The sequence below is a fragment of the Trichinella spiralis genome, assembly GCF_000181795.1.
Source record: "Trichinella spiralis strain ISS 195 chromosome Unknown Scfld6, whole genome shotgun sequence".
In the NCBI taxonomy this organism is placed as follows: domain Eukaryota; kingdom Metazoa; phylum Nematoda; class Enoplea; order Trichinellida; family Trichinellidae; genus Trichinella; species Trichinella spiralis.
Genome location: NW_003526945.1, coordinates 3,271,676 through 3,287,379, shown reverse-complemented (window position 1 = coordinate 3,287,379; position 15,704 = coordinate 3,271,676). Strand labels below are relative to the sequence as shown.

General features: G+C 32.7%; 6 protein-coding genes across 6 annotated transcripts; 1 reads left to right on the top strand and 5 right to left on the bottom strand.

The window, feature by feature from the left end:
• The first annotated feature begins 11 nt into the window (after window positions 1-11).
• Tsp_12047 (conserved hypothetical protein) lies at window positions 12-684 on the top strand. The gene is made up of 3 exons (XM_003373780.1): window positions 12-145; window positions 211-376; window positions 550-684. The coding sequence occupies exons 1-3, from the start codon at window positions 12-14 to the stop codon at window positions 682-684; spliced, it is 435 nt and encodes a 144-aa protein (XP_003373828.1).
• Window positions 685-3,174: 2,490 nt separating this feature from the next.
• Tsp_12046 (conserved hypothetical protein) lies at window positions 3,175-4,146 on the bottom strand. Its single transcript, XM_003373779.1, has 3 exons — window positions 4,029-4,146; window positions 3,802-3,963; window positions 3,175-3,323 (listed from the first exon to the last, which is right to left on the bottom strand). Exons 1-3 carry the CDS (start codon window positions 4,144-4,146, stop codon window positions 3,175-3,177), a joined length of 429 nt encoding a protein of 142 aa, XP_003373827.1.
• A 3,106-nt stretch (window positions 4,147-7,252) lies between these two features.
• Window positions 7,253-7,627, bottom strand: Tsp_12045 (conserved hypothetical protein). The gene has a single exon (XM_003373778.1). The coding sequence runs from the start codon at window positions 7,625-7,627 to the stop codon at window positions 7,253-7,255; it is 375 nt and encodes a 124-aa protein (XP_003373826.1).
• A 209-nt stretch (window positions 7,628-7,836) lies between these two features.
• Tsp_12044 (chromobox protein) lies at window positions 7,837-9,128 on the bottom strand. Its single transcript, XM_003373777.1, has 5 exons — window positions 9,087-9,128; window positions 8,722-8,820; window positions 8,495-8,515; window positions 8,381-8,424; window positions 7,837-8,329 (listed from the first exon to the last, which is right to left on the bottom strand). The coding sequence occupies exons 1-5, from the start codon at window positions 9,126-9,128 to the stop codon at window positions 7,837-7,839; spliced, it is 699 nt and encodes a 232-aa protein (XP_003373825.1).
• A 2,076-nt stretch (window positions 9,129-11,204) lies between these two features.
• Window positions 11,205-11,529, bottom strand: Tsp_12043 (regulatory protein blaR1). The gene is made up of 2 exons (XM_003373776.1): window positions 11,449-11,529; window positions 11,205-11,399 (listed from the first exon to the last, which is right to left on the bottom strand). The coding sequence occupies exons 1-2, from the start codon at window positions 11,527-11,529 to the stop codon at window positions 11,205-11,207; spliced, it is 276 nt and encodes a 91-aa protein (XP_003373824.1).
• A 1,022-nt stretch (window positions 11,530-12,551) lies between these two features.
• Tsp_12042 (conserved hypothetical protein) lies at window positions 12,552-14,544 on the bottom strand. Its single transcript, XM_003373775.1, has 6 exons — window positions 14,443-14,544; window positions 13,659-13,698; window positions 13,415-13,579; window positions 13,092-13,169; window positions 12,744-12,838; window positions 12,552-12,689 (listed from the first exon to the last, which is right to left on the bottom strand). Exons 1-6 carry the CDS (start codon window positions 14,542-14,544, stop codon window positions 12,552-12,554), a joined length of 618 nt encoding a protein of 205 aa, XP_003373823.1.
• Window positions 14,545-15,704: the final 1,160 nt, after the last annotated feature.

Below are 15,704 nucleotides of genomic sequence, written 5' to 3'. Positions count from 1 at the left end.
AGATTACAAACATGAGAAGTGCGAGTAAAAAGAGAGGCTGGAAAAGGCAAATTCAGCTAGTGTTACGTCATCGGGCTGCCCTTGAAGTCGCCATTCGTAAGAATATAGCACCGTCGGGCGTCACCTGCTGGCAGTTATGTTGCAAGTTAGACAAAGTATGACGAGGCACTGAAAGCTTTTGAAAAGGCTTGCTCAGCTTATTCTTGTCAGTTCAATGAATGATGTCAATGTTGAGCTGATGGCTACGTCTAAATCTCCATCGGAAATTTGGCATAATTTGGTTGCTGTGAAGGAACAGAACAGTGGTGAACGTGTGGATAGGTTGATGGAAGAGTTCTTAAAATGTGTAAGAAGTAGAAACGGAAAACATGGCAAGGTATGTCGCCAAGCTACAGAAGGTTTTTTCAGATTTAAATGAGGAACTATAAAGACTGACCGGCACTGAATTGCTTGATATGCTGTTAATGAGCAGAAATATGTCAACGCTGCCTCAAGAATACTTTGAGTTTAAAATCGATTGGGAAAATGGCAGATAATCTTTCTGACTAGCTAACAGCTCAGACATCTTCTCCATATGGTTTGTGCACGTTGTCAAACAACGTCAGAGTAGCTGAAACAAGAGATGAATTGCTTGACGGTGTATTCGACGGCTATGCAAGACGAACTTCTTCAAAGTTTGGTTGATGGATACCAATCAAATTGTTACAAGTCGGGATGTCTTATTCAAGCCAGAGGAGATGGATCTTTCTGTCATCATAAGTGATTGTCAAAGCTGCTTCACCTGAGAAGAATGAAACTGAAGACAAATATGATCTAAAAGAACTGAAGATGAATTCTTAGCGGTCATCAAAGTCAGAAAAGAAGCGAAATGTGAAACTGAGGTGAAGGCGGAGTAAAAGGATGCAGCACTTGGCAGCAAACCTGTTGGGAATATGGCAAATAATCTTTCTGACTAGCTAACAGCTCAGACATCTTTTCCATCGTCGTTTCACGAAGCAATGTAATCCGTTGAAGCCGCAAATTGGCCCGATACTGTGAAAGAAGAATATTTCCTCGAAGAGAACTTTATGTGAACATTTATCGATTCTGTGACTGGCAAGAAAAACTTTGTACATTCGCTAGGTTTTTGGCATCAAAACTGAGGCTCTGCCATAGACCCGTTTCCAAAATTTCCTTCAGCAGTTGATAATTGTTTCCGAGCACAGGAATTGTTGGTGAAAGGAACTATTCATGTTGAAATCTGGTATTCATTATACTGTACAAACCAGTGGATATTTGTATATATTTGTGTGTGAAGTGCCCTGTTTGCTAATAAAGTCAGTTCCGTCAATGTTATTTTAGCGCTTTTTTGAATCGTTTCCAGCAGCTGGGATTGTGTTTCTTCTTTTGACGTATGTTGTCTCGATTTTCGAGCTATTACATATCAAACTGACCGAAGCTCAACAATTATGAAAGTAATTTATTAATTTCCAGCATTTAGCATAGCTTATGCGCATGAAAGTAAATGTAAATGTTCAAAAGTTTCGACGCCTGCGCACAACAGAAAAATATTTGCAGAATGAAATAAAACTTTAACCGATCTTATTTATGCCTTTATTTCGTTTAAAGTGACGTGGCATTAAGTGTTATTTAATTTGGTGTTACCGAAATTGCTTGTAAACTTAAAGGTTTTTTAATTGTAATTTATGTAAATGTACATTTTTGAGATTTTAATATTGTTGTTGATATTATTAATTTTGTTGGTACTAAATAATATTTAATATCAAATATGTATTTGTTAATATTATTAAAGAAAATATAATTAAATGACAACTTTTCGCATTTATGTCTTTTCTGAACTCTTATTTAACCTCCCTAATTTTCACAAATGCAAAAATAACGAGTTCGGCCATTTGATTTTGTATATAGTCATTTCAAAGTTATTTGAATATTTCTCAATCTCTTGTGTGGCAAATTAACGGCATTTATTTGAGCGTCTGTTAGAAGTGCCGATAACAAACAAGCTAGTTATACTTTTTGCATTATTCTAATTTTTGAAGTCAATCCTTCTGTAGCAGATAGTTTATTTGGCAACAGGGATTCTTGGAGGTGAACATTCGTACATTGGGGATCACATTACCAGTGACACATATAATAAAAGCTTTTATATCATAGCACAGGTATCATGTCATGTGAGAACCACTTCTTCAAGTGGAAAGCACTTATAAATGGAATGCAAGTAGAATAATTAATTGTTGACAAATTAGCATACAAAACATAGCAATATTGTCAGAAATGGAGAATATTTTCTGAATAATAATAGTATTGGTTCTGTTGAAGCGCATTAATTTGAAAAATTTGTATTTTCCACGTGAATTATTTTTAATTTTGTGATTTCACATTAGTTTAACTTTTTTCCACAAATAATGTCTGCCATAGAGTATCAGTTTCAATTATTACTAACAACAACAGCAACAGTACATTAATATGAATATTCCTACCCATCTAAAACAATGATGCAACAAATTTATTTCAAAATTTCCTACACCTTAGATACATTTATTACTATTATTATATATGTTATTATTGTTATTATTTAAATGGTGTTTTTAATCAAAGATAAATTCATCATCATCGACCCACCGGAAAACCGGTTTTTCAGCAGCTGGAGCTGAGTATCATCAGTTAAAATTTGTAACATAAGGAAGAATAGATTGCTGTTCAGGGAATAACGAAAATTCTTGACCAGGTAGAAAAAAAGTTGGGCAAAATGGCGGGCAATTTACTTCCAATCGACTAAAAGTTGCGTTGCCATGGCAACACAACCCATTAGTTAAGTTTAAATAAAAAAACATCTTTACAGTACACGTAATCAAGTAAAAGCAACAACAATTTTTACAATATTTTATTAATATTTATTATAAAAATAATTTATTTTTCCGTTATTATCATCGCTTATGAAAAAAAATAGTAAAAGTTGAAAATATTTTATCAGCAATTTGATAATTTTGAATATTATAATTTTTTCGATATATATATATATATATATATATATTCATCATTCATTGTTGGAAATATTTTCAAATTTAAGAAAACAATTAGCATCATAAATGAAAAATTATAAATGTGGTAATAATAATAAGATGGATAATAGGATATCCGATCAGTAAATTATGATTTTTTGCATTGTTTCCGTCAGTTTTCATCTTCCTGCTTATTCTCTGCTATAGCTCTTGGACTAGCAGTACGTGGATCCATTGGTCTCGTTTCCTTTAGGCCTAGGCGTTTGAGGATGCTTTTTAGAGAACTGTCTACAAACACAGCCACTGTGTTTCCCCTAGAAACTGGAAACTTTTTTCTTATGCTTTTAACAGTGCTTGTAATGCGCCATTTGGAAACGACAGACGTAGAGATACCATAATTCACCGGATATTTTTTGAAACTTCTAAAAATTGTGAAAATTCCTCATTTTTTTAGAATTGTTTTGTACAACTTTATGAATATGAAGAAAAGTAATAAACATTTTCATATGTGAGCATACAAAGATAGAGTTTAGTGAAAATTATTTCAAGAACGGTTATTGAGTCTATTTGTGACAATTTAATTCATACTTATATGTTTCGTCAACATTATATCCACTTTCAACAGCGAGCAACTGGAACTGTTTGTGCAGTTGAAAAGCGGTGGCTGTCTTGCCTAAACCAGCTTCAATTTTGATATTCATCCTTTTCTCTCCGCATATAAGTATATCTTGGTATCCTTATGAAAATAATTGGTAAATTATCAAATAGATGATGATCACTTGTATTTCCATAATGTTACCTTTAATGAAACTAGTAGCAGCAGCAATACATTTAATGTGGGGTGCTGAAATCACACTGCTGATGTTGTAGTTCGCATCACTGGCTGCTATGCCCATCCGTAGGGATCTTGTTTCTGTGCTTGTCATAAACGGGCCACTGGGCTCGTACGGCTTTTTTCCCTCTAAAAGTGGACTTCGGTAAATATCTTTTTCTTAGAAGAATTTTCATTACTGTAATAATGATTACCTTCCTCAAGATGTCGAGATAGTATATCGACTTCATCAACAAGAACAAACCACACCCTTGGAGTGGTTTCCCACCAATACGCCAATGTCTCAAATCTTTCGAAACCGATTTCCGCCATTGTAACTACGAATTCGAACCGCTCAAGCTGTCTGCGCAGAGCAAAAGAATTGTTGTTGAATGAAATTGAAACTAAAAGCGATCTTATTTAAACTTTTATTTGCTTTAAAATAACATTAAAACAAATATGAATAATTTAAAGTAAGCATATTTGTTTATAAATATTAAATTTTTCAATATTTAATATTAATCCAGTATTCAATGCCTATATAAATATTATTAATTCCGCCATCATAGAAAAAATGTTTATGATTAGAAATATTTGCGTTAATATAATACAAAAAAATACAGTCATTATTTTACTGGTAGCTGTTTGCATAAGTATATTTGTTTTTGTATTACGTCCCTGATTTTCACAAATGCAAAAAAAGAGTTCGATCGTTTGATTTTATATCTAGTCATATTTAAAGTTATTTGAATATTTCTCAGTCTACTGTGTCATAAATTAACCGTATTTATTTGAGCTCTGATTATAAATACCGATAACTAGCAGGTGTATTCTCAATATTTGAACGTGTCATTTTGCGTCGTTCCTTCGTAACAGATAATTTTTTGCCAACAATGATTCTTCGAGGTGAACGCGTGTACTTTGGAAATTTAATTTGCTGCCAGCTAATGTGAAAACAGTTACATGATAGCAAGGATGTGAAGTATAGTGAGAGTCACTTCTGATAGTGAAAAAACATTTATAAATGAATTTTACAACGAAGAGAATAGTAGTTGATAAATTTCCATACAAAACATATCAATATTATCCCAATAAGCGCATTAATATAAAACAAAATTGTTTGCATCCTCTACCTGACTCATTTTGAATTTTTGATTCGAATTAGTTTTAGTTTTGTGCTATCTACAGTATCGGTCACTGGACATCCGCATCCGTTATAAACAACTTCAACGGTGACAATAATATCAATAGCTCTAAAAATCTGAAACAGCGATTAAAGGAATTTATTTAGAATTTCACAACACCTCAGTCATATTTCTAATTATGATTATTATCATTTTTATGTAAATGGCGATTTACAGTCAAAGATAAAATTGGTAGCATCGAGGCACCTGAAAACTGGTCTCACAGCACTTGGAGCTGAATGTTATCAGTTCAAATTTGTGAAATAAGAAAGAATAAATTGCTTTTTGATGAACAATAAAAATTCTGATCAAGTAAAGAAAAAGTTGAACAAAGTTCAACAGACTGTTTAATTGAATCCACTCCAGGCTGTGTCAACATCGCAAAACAACCCATTTGTTGAGTGAAAATTAATAAAAAAACATTAAAGTAAAAATAATCAACTGAAAATTGTATCAATTAATACACTTTTGAATCATTATTTACTGTTGTTGATGAAGTAACAATACAAGTTCAAACCTGATATTCATTATACTGTAATACTGTGGGGATATTTATAGGTATACGTATGCATGACTGAAATACCTATCGTGCTGATGAACTCCGTTCTGTCCATTTCTTCGTTATGCTTCTTTGAATCCTCTCTCCAGCTGTTGTGTTTATGTTACCTGATCTTATGTCTGTTGTCTCGATTTACGTGATAATACAGACAAACCGACCAAAAACTCAACAGGTTATGGGTCCAGACTACATAGTATCTGCACTGAAGATCAGAATGGTGAGTCGATGAAGCAGCTGTATGATGGATTTCAAGTTTCAAGATGACAAACTTGAAAGTGCAAGTAACCGGAGACGCTGGAAAAGGCAAATTCAGCTTGTGCTACGTCATCGTGCTGCCCTTGAAGTCGCCATTCGTAAGAATATAGCACCGTCGGCGTCACCTGCTGGCAGTTATGCTGCAAGTTAGACAAAGTATGACGAGGCACTAAAAGCTTTTGAAAAGGCTTGCTCAGCTTATTCTTGTCAGTTCAATGAATGATGTCAATGTTGAGCTGATGGCTACGTCTAAATCTCCATCGGAAATTTGGCATAATTTGGTTGCTGTGAAGGAACAGAACAGTGGTGAACGTGTGGATAGGTTGATGGAAGAGTTCTTAAAATGTGTAAGAAGTAGAAACGGAAAACATGGCAAGGTATGTCGCCAAGCTACAGAAGGTTTTTTCAGATTTAAATGAGGAACTATAAAGACTGACCGGCACTGAATTGCTTGATATGCTGTTAATGAGCAGAAATATGTCAACGCTGCCTCAAGAATACTTTGAGTTTAAAACCGATTGGGAAAATGGCAGATAATCTTCCTGACTAGCTAACAGCTCAGACATCTTCTCCATATGGTTTGTGCACGTTGTCAAACAACGTCAGAGTAGCTGAAACAAGAGATGAATTGCTTGACGGTGCATTCGACGGCTATGCAAGACGAACTTCTTCAAAGTTTGGTTGATGGATACCAATCAAATTGTTACAAGTCGGGATGTCTTATTCAAGCCAGAGGAGATGGATCTTTCTGTCATCATAAGTGATTGTCAAAGCTGCTTCACCTGAGAAGAATGAAACTGAAGACAAATATGATCTAAAAGAACTGAAGATGAATTCTTAGCGGTCATCAAAGTCAGAAAAGAAGCGAAATGTGAAACTGAGGTGAAGGCGGAGTAAAAGGATGCAGCACTTGGCAGCAAACCTGTTGGGAAAAAGGCAGATAATCTTTCTGACTAGCTAACAGCTCAGACATCTTCTCCATATGGTTTGTGCACGTTGTCAAACAACGTCAGAGTAGCTGAAACAAGAGATGAATTGCTTGACGGTGTATTCGACGGCTATGCAAGACGAACTTCTTCAAAGTTTGGTTGATGGATACCAATCAAATTGTTACAAGTCGGGATGTCTTATTCAAGCCAGAGGAGATGGATCTTTCTGTCATCATAAGTGATTGTCAAAGCTGCTTCACCTGAGAAGAATGAAACTGAAGACAAATATGATCTAAAAGAACTGAAGATGAATTCTTAGCGGTCATCAAAGTCAGAAAAGAAGCGAAATGTGAAACTGAGGTGAAGGCGGAGTAAAAGGAAGAGAATTCTGAGCAGGTACCTTCAACTGTGAAGCAACAGGAAGCCGTACTTGGCAGCAAACGTGTTGGGAAGATTCCGAATTATCTTTCTGACTACTTTCTAACAGCTCATACGTCTACTCCGTCGTCTTTTCATGCGGGCACAAACGAAATCCTGACGAAAGCTGTGCCGAACATCCGCTTGAAAAATTGCGTCAGCAGTTGGGAATTTTTTCTGAGCATGTGAATTGTTGGAGGCAGTGTTGATGAATGGGGCAATTCATGTTGAAACCTGATGATCATTGTACTGTACTGTTGTTGTGTTGACAAGTAGATGTGTGTGTGCGAGAATACCTCGCGTGCTATTAAACTTAGTACCGGAAATTTATTTGTGATGCTTCTTTGAATCCTCGCTCTAGCTGTTATGTTTGTGTTACCTGATCTTACGTCTATTGTCTCGATTTTCGTGATAAGAAAGATCAAACTGACCAAAAACTCAACAGATGTAAACATCCAAAATAACGGCATATATTTATTAATGAGTGATCGTGTATTTTAACACAATACAATGCAATACATTACAATACAACATAATAATAATAAGATATAATAATTAATATGTTGTGAAACAAGTATATGTTTTTCATCCAGTGTAAATAATTTATGAGATTAGCTATAGTCACATTTGAGAAATATTTGCATAAGTGAAAAAAAAATATCAATTTCTGCTCACAGAATCATGAGGTCTTATTTGAGGTCGCCGCAGTTCGGAGTAATCGCAGAAACTGATCTGCTTTCGTCTCAAATTCTCCAATTGTTAGATTACTTCGACTATATATACCAGTATGTAGCCCTGACTCAGTTGAGGATAATGGTAGTTTTCTGATATGTTCACAAAATAACCTTTCTACTTGATGCATTTGCTTTCCTTCCACTTCATGATTTTCATCTGGAGTACTTTCTTGCTTGTCATTATCAGATGGTTGTTTTTTATGTTTTATATTGCAGCTTTTATATTTTTGTGGTAACTTCGCCGTAGCATTTTTTGCTGATGATGCATCCTGTCTTTGTGGTAACTTCTTCGTACTTTTCTTTACAGTTTTGCTAATTTTTTTCCCCTTATGTTTATTATATTCGTGCGCATTTTTAAAACCATTTTCCTTCGCCTTTTTAAATTCTGCAAATAATTCTTTTCCTAATATATGCTTTGCTGGTTCCCAGCTGTCATACCTTAAATTGAATTTCAACTGTAAAGCTAATAATTTTAAAAACTAAACTCACTTTTCAGAATAGCCTTCCCAACGCACCAAATACTCCTTTCTTCCCTAAAAATGAAACTGCTTTTATTACAGAAATAGAATGATTGATAATCCAGCCTGCTAAAATGGTAGTTACCAAGATCATAAGTAACCTAAGCTTAAAATAAAAACATTAATTTAAAATTGGCGTAGAAAACGAAAGAAAAATATACAATGCTAATAGTGACATCAACAACTTCAAAAAAGGTTAACATTCACATAATTTCATTTTCCAATTAGTAGCTAAAGGAAGTACAAATTACTTTAATTACACATTAAAATGACTAAATAATGTAGCTTTATGCCTGCGAATGATGTACGTACGTTTCGGACACGTTCATTCATAATGCATTCAGCCATAAATACATCACCATTTTCTTCAGCCATTCTGCAAGTGGAATCTTTATGGCAGAACAAGGTAATCTAAAATATTTCCATAAAAATATCAATAAAATAAAAAGAATATGTCGATAACTTTATTAATGCAAAAAACAAAACAACATTACAAAAACAGTGTACTGTAACAAAATCCTACTTAGCCAATTGTTAATCACATTCAAATTGAAACATGCATAAAGTTCATATACAAAACATTATCAACTTATTTTATCATGAAATATCATTTGTTTGTAAAATTAATTAAAAATAATATATTTAGCCGAAACACATCTTTTCTTAAAATATATGACATGCGACGAACAAGAACAAAGTAATTGCATAAAAATAGCCATAGCAATACCGTAGATATGATTTTTAAGTAACGTTCACCGATCAACTCAACGTTTGAATGCACGCATGCATATATTTATTATTTTATCTAAAACAACAGGCAATAATTTTTAATATTTCAGAATTTGAATTATATTAATATTTTCTCCTGCTGGAGTAAAAAGAAGGCTGTGATGTGATGTTGGTATGGTGGGATTGTTCTGATGTATAATTAGGCTGCCACACAGATGGCACCTTCTTTTAATTTCACTTTGCTCACTTTATTATTGCTATCAATAACAACTTTTGACCATAGGTCAGCATTTGAAAATATTCAACATTTCGATTTTCTTGCTTTATTTGCTTTTATGTTTTCCATGGCAGTGGTCCATTCGACTTGAAAAGTTTTTTTTCATTCTACTGCATATTATACTTGAAAATCAATTTTGTAATTTTTTGAAAATTACATATTATGCAAATTATTTACTGCTTTATTATCTTTTTCGTGGTCATATAAATTCGAGTTTCAATGCACATCAAATTAGTGGGTCAAATAACGCCTGCTGCGTGGTGTCTGTCTGTTATGCAAATTAGTGTCGGTTGAAAACTACTTTTCCACTAGTTAATGCGTAATTTTCGGTCGACTGAAGTTGCTGTCAGTTGAAACTCGTAAACTTTTTTCTAGCAGTAAATTTGCATAAAATTTGTTCTACTCTGTTCATTGCTTTCACAATTTTCAAACAAGCATAAAAACATTGTTGAATTTGATTTATTTTTTGTGCCAGTAATTTTTTTGTCCTTTCTTCGGTCACCGCTCGATACCTGAGTGTCAGTGTTTTGGCGCGCACTGTATCTGGGTCAATTTTGAATTTTCATTATCACTCGGCGGCGTTGGTTGCTGTTTTCCAGTCGTTCACTTTGTCAAATTATCACCGTTTGATTGGTTTGTTGCAAGTTGATGGACCTGATGAATTTTTCATTTTATGCAAACGTTTATTTTTTAATATTTTCAATATGATTGATAAACAGCACTATAAAGCGGTGTTATAATAATGGAACGTTATGTGCATGTTGAGTGTAAAATATTTTTTTTCACTCAGCTTTGCACGAAACAAGTATTTTCGTCGTGTCTTGACGAAAAGAAATAGTGTAAATTAAAGACATGAAAATTTGCATACAATTATGTGCGTGCATCGTGCGTTGTTTGCTCTGTGAAGTTCATTTGGTGTGATCATCGACTGACGGTGTATGACGACTGCAGCAGATTGGTGCTTTTTTTTCATTGGAAAATTCAACGTGGATCATGAAAATTAATTTTATTTAATTTCTCGAAAATTATTCATCATTTTTCAAATTTGCACAAAAAGAAGATGAACCTCAATAATGTGACTCGCCTATTTTAGTAAGTTGCATTTTTTAATCTGAATTTGATTGTTGTTGTTCAAAAATATGGCCGTGTACAAAGTTTACTAACTCAGAATAGATGGTATTTGTAATCTGTTAAAATTTCAGGTGTAAATTAATGAGCAGTTGATTGGTGTCTTTAATTTGCATGTTCAGCAGTTGGAATAGTGTATTTATTGTGAGATGTAAATAAGTCGATTTAGCTTAGTCAGACTAGGTGGAATAACGTTGAATGCATATTGTTTGTTCGTTATGTGAATTAGCGTCGTCTGAAATGCAACTTTCCAATAGTTAAAACAAAAACAGCAAAACATAAAATTCAAAACATTACCATGGTTGCCCACTATATTGCCCAGTCTCTGTTTTCGCACACGATTTTGTACGCACGAGTTCTGTTTATTTACTTTATTTTAAAATTGAAAATTAATCTGCTTTGGTTGGATTTGAATCAGTCATTTTGAATGGTCGTTTTTTATATCATGACTGTTTAACTGTTTTCTGGATTGTGTATATGTATTTAGCGATTAAAATGAAAATTACAGTACAGTGTAAAACAGCAAAATAAATTATAAAGTAAAAGGGCATTTCAAATGCACCTCAAAACAGAAAACATTAAATATATTAACGGGAAATATTTTTCAGTTTTTGAAATTTGAATATTTCGTTAGTGGAACAGTAGTGATAATAAAAGTAAATCAGAAATCAATGGATAATAAGTGATGATGAACGATAGGCGATGAGTTGATAATAAGGGCGAAATCACGGCGTAATATTAACTGCAGCTTTCTCCTCCGTTTCATCCTGGGTCGCATTTTGCAAGGAATTCGTTTGATTCTTCTTCCATCATGAAATAAAGGGAAGTAACGATTTATGTTCTTCAACATTTTTACCTAAACGTTTATATGATTACACTTTTTTTATTTAAATTTCTATTCTTACGTATTTTCTGTACTTCTTCGGAATATTGAAACGGAAAATAAGAATTATTGCGCTGTAAAACATCCATGCCACGAAAAGCATAATAGTAATTGCTCTTGCTAAAATGTTAATTATTGTACATGAATGATAATAATTTCAAAAATTTTCCTTTTGCGGGTTGAACATTATTTTACGAAAATACTGCACTAATTATCATTTAATAGTCATTTATAGAAAAGTGTTAATTTTTCACGGAAATTATGGAAAACCTATCAAAATTTATTTGAGTGCAGAAAATTGTTATATCGCAGTTTAACATAATTTTGGAATTAATACTGAAAAGAAATTTGAAAAAAAAGAGACTAAATAAATTCTCACCTATTTTCTTGATCCATTTTGCTTTGAACAACAATTCATCACGCTCATTCGGTTTTTCATGAAATTCCCCCCTATATCTGCCATTACCTATTAGAACAATAAATTATGAAATGTAGTGAGAAATGAAATTGAAAGTTTGAAAGTATTCAAATTTTTATCTATTACTTAGTGAAATGGAATTTTGTTTATGGAAAGTTTGAATTTGTATCGTGCAGTTTGCAAAACATTAAAACAAAACTGAGAAAACAGTAAATAAATGACTTGATGTGATATTAAATTTTTACGATTTTATATAATTCTGAATGGTGACAAATGATCAATAAAAAGCGTTTATACTTTTTCCAGATAGATTCAGCATTTTTTTGATGGCATGAACATTGAGGCATTAAATGCAATGACATTAATAATAATAGATGCATGACATAATGACATGGCTCAGAATGCATGGCATTAAAATGCTGGCAAGTTGAATAATATTTTTATTATATGAATGAATGAATGAATGAATTATAGATCATTTAATGGGATATTTTCAAAAATAGTAATTTACAAAAGTAGAATGAATTATAAAATAAAAAGTTCAAACGCATTGCAAATGCATGTGAAACTAATAAGTATTAAATGTATCAGCAAATATTTTTCTAGTTTTGAAATTTCAATATTCTGTCAATAGAGCATTGATGATAATAAAATTAAATGATGAGATATCATTGTGGATAATGAGTGATAATGAATGAGATTGATAATCAGGGCGAAACCACTGCTTCATTCCAACTGCAGCTTCGTCCCCTTTTCAATGATACGGTTTTCTTTTTGACCAACTCTTCTTTCAGATTTACCACTTTGGGACAGTAACGATTTGTTTTGTCAAATATTCTTATAAGCTAAATATTTATATTATTCTACTAATTCTGTAATTACACAAATTGTGTTCTTACATATTTTGCAAATTTCTCCGGCACATTGAAATACAACAAAACAAGTACGTAGGATGGGATGAGGCCAATTATGAATATGATAATGACTATCCTTACTGAAATGTTAATAAAGCGTTTATTATTATTATACACGAGTAATGGTAATTTGAAACATGGGCATTTTTCTGTTGAATATTTTTCGCTCTAATAATTAAACAATAGTCATTTATTTATTTAACAGTTGTTTTCCACAAAATTTATGGAAAAGCGAACATAGATTATTTGAATTCAGAAAATTCGAATATAGCAGTTTAGCATTTTGGTGTTAATATTGAAAAGAAGTTTGAAAAAATGAGAGTAAATTCTTACTTTTTTCGACTTTTAGCTGTGCTTCGAAGTAGTCATCAATCGTTTTTTCTTGTAATTCTTTCTTGGAACGTTTATAATCTATTAAAAAAAATTTTATATAATGTAACGAAACTGAAAGTTTGAAAGTATTCAAATTTTTATCTATTAATTAGTGAAATGGAATTTTGTTTATGGAAAGTTTGAATTTGCATCGTGCAGTTTGCAAACATTAAAACAAAACTGGGAGAACAGTAAATAAATGACTTGATGTGATATTAAATTTTTACGATTTTATATAATTCTGAATGGTGACAAATGATCAATAAATAAATATGCGTTTATACTTTTTCCAGGTAGATTCAGAATTTTTTTGATGTCATGATCATCGAGGCGTAACTGCTGTTGATCCATTGTTTCATCATGTATGTCTCTAATTTTGTAATTCTGCTCTTTTTCTTCAAGAGTGACTTCCATTTCATTGTATGGTCGTGTGGAATTCAAAATGCTCGCTTAAATTTCATGCAAGACATATTAATTAGTTAATGAATGGATAAATTTATCTGAAGACAATATTTGAAAATCTGTTACTTTCATTTGTTTGGTTGATGGCGCTTCTCACAAACGTCACCTTAAAGTTGAATTGAAATTATTTTATGTTAATACATTTGTGCAATTGTTTTGCTTACATTAGAGAAAACAAACAGCGCCAAAATAAGCTTAGAATAATTGCACATTCCCATTACGGTTTTCATTTTCTAAAAGCACCAGTTGATTAGCGAATAGAAGAAGAATACAACTTTGATGAAATTCGATTATTAATATTAATTAGGCTTTAGATTTAGTGATCGGTATTTGTAAATGAATAAAGTAGAAATTTGAAAGTGATCATTAGCAGTGAAAGGATGAGTTGAAAAATGAAAAAATGGAAAATTATTCTCCTTACCTTCTTCTAGCTGGCACAGTTCTTGTCGCTAAAAGGGTCTCACAATAAACTTGAATATTTTTTCTCTTCATGTCTTTGCTTTGTTTTAAAGTTAATATTTTAAAGTGTTCATTTCACGTTTAAATTTAAACTAAAACGTGTTCTCTTTAAAGGTTTTTTATTACTAATCAATTCAAAGAATTTTTTTAAATTTTTTAGCATTATTTTTGCAAATTTCATTTCTAATTGTTAGAACATAATGATTTTCATATTATTTCAATGTCGACTGTTATTTGCTTGATTGTTGATCTCAGTTCACCGATTCCAACTGCTGGACTTTTGCTTCAGCATTTTATTCTTTAGGCTTGCATTTCTTCATGCGCTTTAAATACAACTTTTTGTGGCATTTCATCACTGATTTAAAAAGTGACTAATTGAAAGTATTTTCACCTGGTATGGTATCCTGTGGGTTAGCTTCGCACCGGGATATTGGCTTTCCAGAAGAATAATAAAGGAAGTCGATAAAAAGAACGAGAAGAAGACGATACTCATTTTTCCCACTGTCGACAATTTGCTTTGCAAGCCAGCTCCACCAGGCTACACGGTGCCGTTGTTAGGCCTCTTTATGTCACCGTAAAGCAAGGTGATCACAAACTTTTTTGTCCACTCACCCAAGAAACCAATCATGGCTTCTTATCAAATCATTTTTATCAAATGCAATGAACGAAAAGGCTTTTCTGAATTCGCTCAAATGATTGATTTCATTTGAAGTGCTGTTGTTTTACTGTTAGAGATTATTTAAATAAAATGTTACTGTATTTTCTTTCGTTGTGAAATAATCACCATTTCCTGCGAATGAAAACGTAACCGTTCTATGTGTTTACATTGCTGAAAAGCAAAGATTTCATGGAATGCAATGCCCATTACCACCTTTATCATTTACTACGCTTCTCATTGATACCCAATGTGTAGCTATTTGAGTTCACCTTTTCCTACATAACAACAAACCAATGGCAATTTGCATATTCAATTCAATGCAATTCGCTATATTTGATCACTCCTTGATAGAGAACATTACACGGTGATAACTTTTAATCACATGGAAACAACTTTTACCGCTTCACTGGCTGCGGCGCCTATAGCGAAGCCAAACTACGTTAAAACGAATTTTAATACCTGCATTACCACAGATACATACGAATTCATTTGGATCAACCTCCATTAAACATACACAATGGACAAAGTCATAGTGTAATGAGAAGTGTTTATATGTTTGGCAAAGTTCCAATTAAATTTTCGCCACAAACAGAGTGCATTAAATAAATGAAGAGCAATGAAAAATCTACAGTAGCCATATTTATCAGCAGAAATGAATAAAATAAAAATTTGCATGCGAAGTCGTTCGCTTTATTGACCTAATAGAAATCATTTCAGTTTGAGGCCGTTCGTGGATGGTAGCTCAGCGTTTTGATTGGAAAATTGACTGAAGACAAACATTGAATCCAAACACTATTTTTGCTTTTTATTCATTATTATTTTTTTGGAATAATTTCTGAAAAATAATTTTTTAATCAACGTTCAAAGACAATGAACATTAACGATGAGAAGATGGCGCATTTAGCAGTAAGTGACAATTTTTTCATTTTTAAGTCCTACTCACTTCACAATACAATAGAGAATCGAATTTGATTATATAACACCCTGAACGCATT

Coding starts and splice junctions, on each gene's coding strand:
- Tsp_12047 (XM_003373780.1), top strand. CDS start 12: ATGAGAAGTGCGAGTAAAAAGAGAGGCTGGAAAAGGCAAATTCAGCTA. Junction 146..210: donor TGCTGGCAGTTATGTTGCAA/GTTAGACAAAGT, acceptor TATTCTTGTCAG/TTCAATGAATGATGTCAATG. Junction 377..549: donor GAAACGGAAAACATGGCAAG/GTATGTCGCCAA, acceptor CTTTCTGACTAG/CTAACAGCTCAGACATCTTC.
- Tsp_12046 (XM_003373779.1), bottom strand. CDS start 4,146: ATGGCGGAAATCGGTTTCGAAAGATTTGAGACATTGGCGTATTGGTGG. Junction 3,964..4,028: donor ATCTCGACATCTTGAGGAAG/GTAATCATTATT, acceptor GTCCACTTTTAG/AGGGAAAAAAGCCGTACGAG. Junction 3,324..3,801: donor TGCTACTAGTTTCATTAAAG/GTAACATTATGG, acceptor AAAAGTTTCCAG/TTTCTAGGGGAAACACAGTG.
- Tsp_12045 (XM_003373778.1), bottom strand. CDS start 7,627: ATGCCGTTATTTTGGATGTTTACATCTGTTGAGTTTTTGGTCAGTTTG.
- Tsp_12044 (XM_003373777.1), bottom strand. CDS start 9,128: ATGGCTATTTTTATGCAATTACTTTGTTCTTGTTCGTCGCAT. Junction 8,821..9,086: donor TTTGTTCTTGTTCGTCGCAT/GTCATATATTTT, acceptor GAAATATTTTAG/ATTACCTTGTTCTGCCATAA. Junction 8,516..8,721: donor TGAATGAACGTGTCCGAAAC/GTACGTACATCA, acceptor TTTTATTTTAAG/CTTAGGTTACTTATGATCTT.
- Tsp_12043 (XM_003373776.1), bottom strand. CDS start 11,529: ATGCTTTTCGTGGCATGGATGTTTTACAGCGCAATAATTCTTATTTTC. Junction 11,400..11,448: donor CGAAGAAGTACAGAAAATAC/GTAAGAATAGAA, acceptor ATAAACGTTTAG/GTAAAAATGTTGAAGAACAT.
- Tsp_12042 (XM_003373775.1), bottom strand. CDS start 14,544: ATGAGTATCGTCTTCTTCTCGTTCTTTTTATCGACTTCCTTTATTATT. Junction 13,170..13,414: donor TCTGAATCTACCTGGAAAAA/GTATAAACGCAT, acceptor TTTTTTTAATAG/ATTATAAACGTTCCAAGAAA. Junction 12,839..13,091: donor ACAGCTAAAAGTCGAAAAAA/GTAAGAATTTAC, acceptor TTAACATTTCAG/TAAGGATAGTCATTATCATA.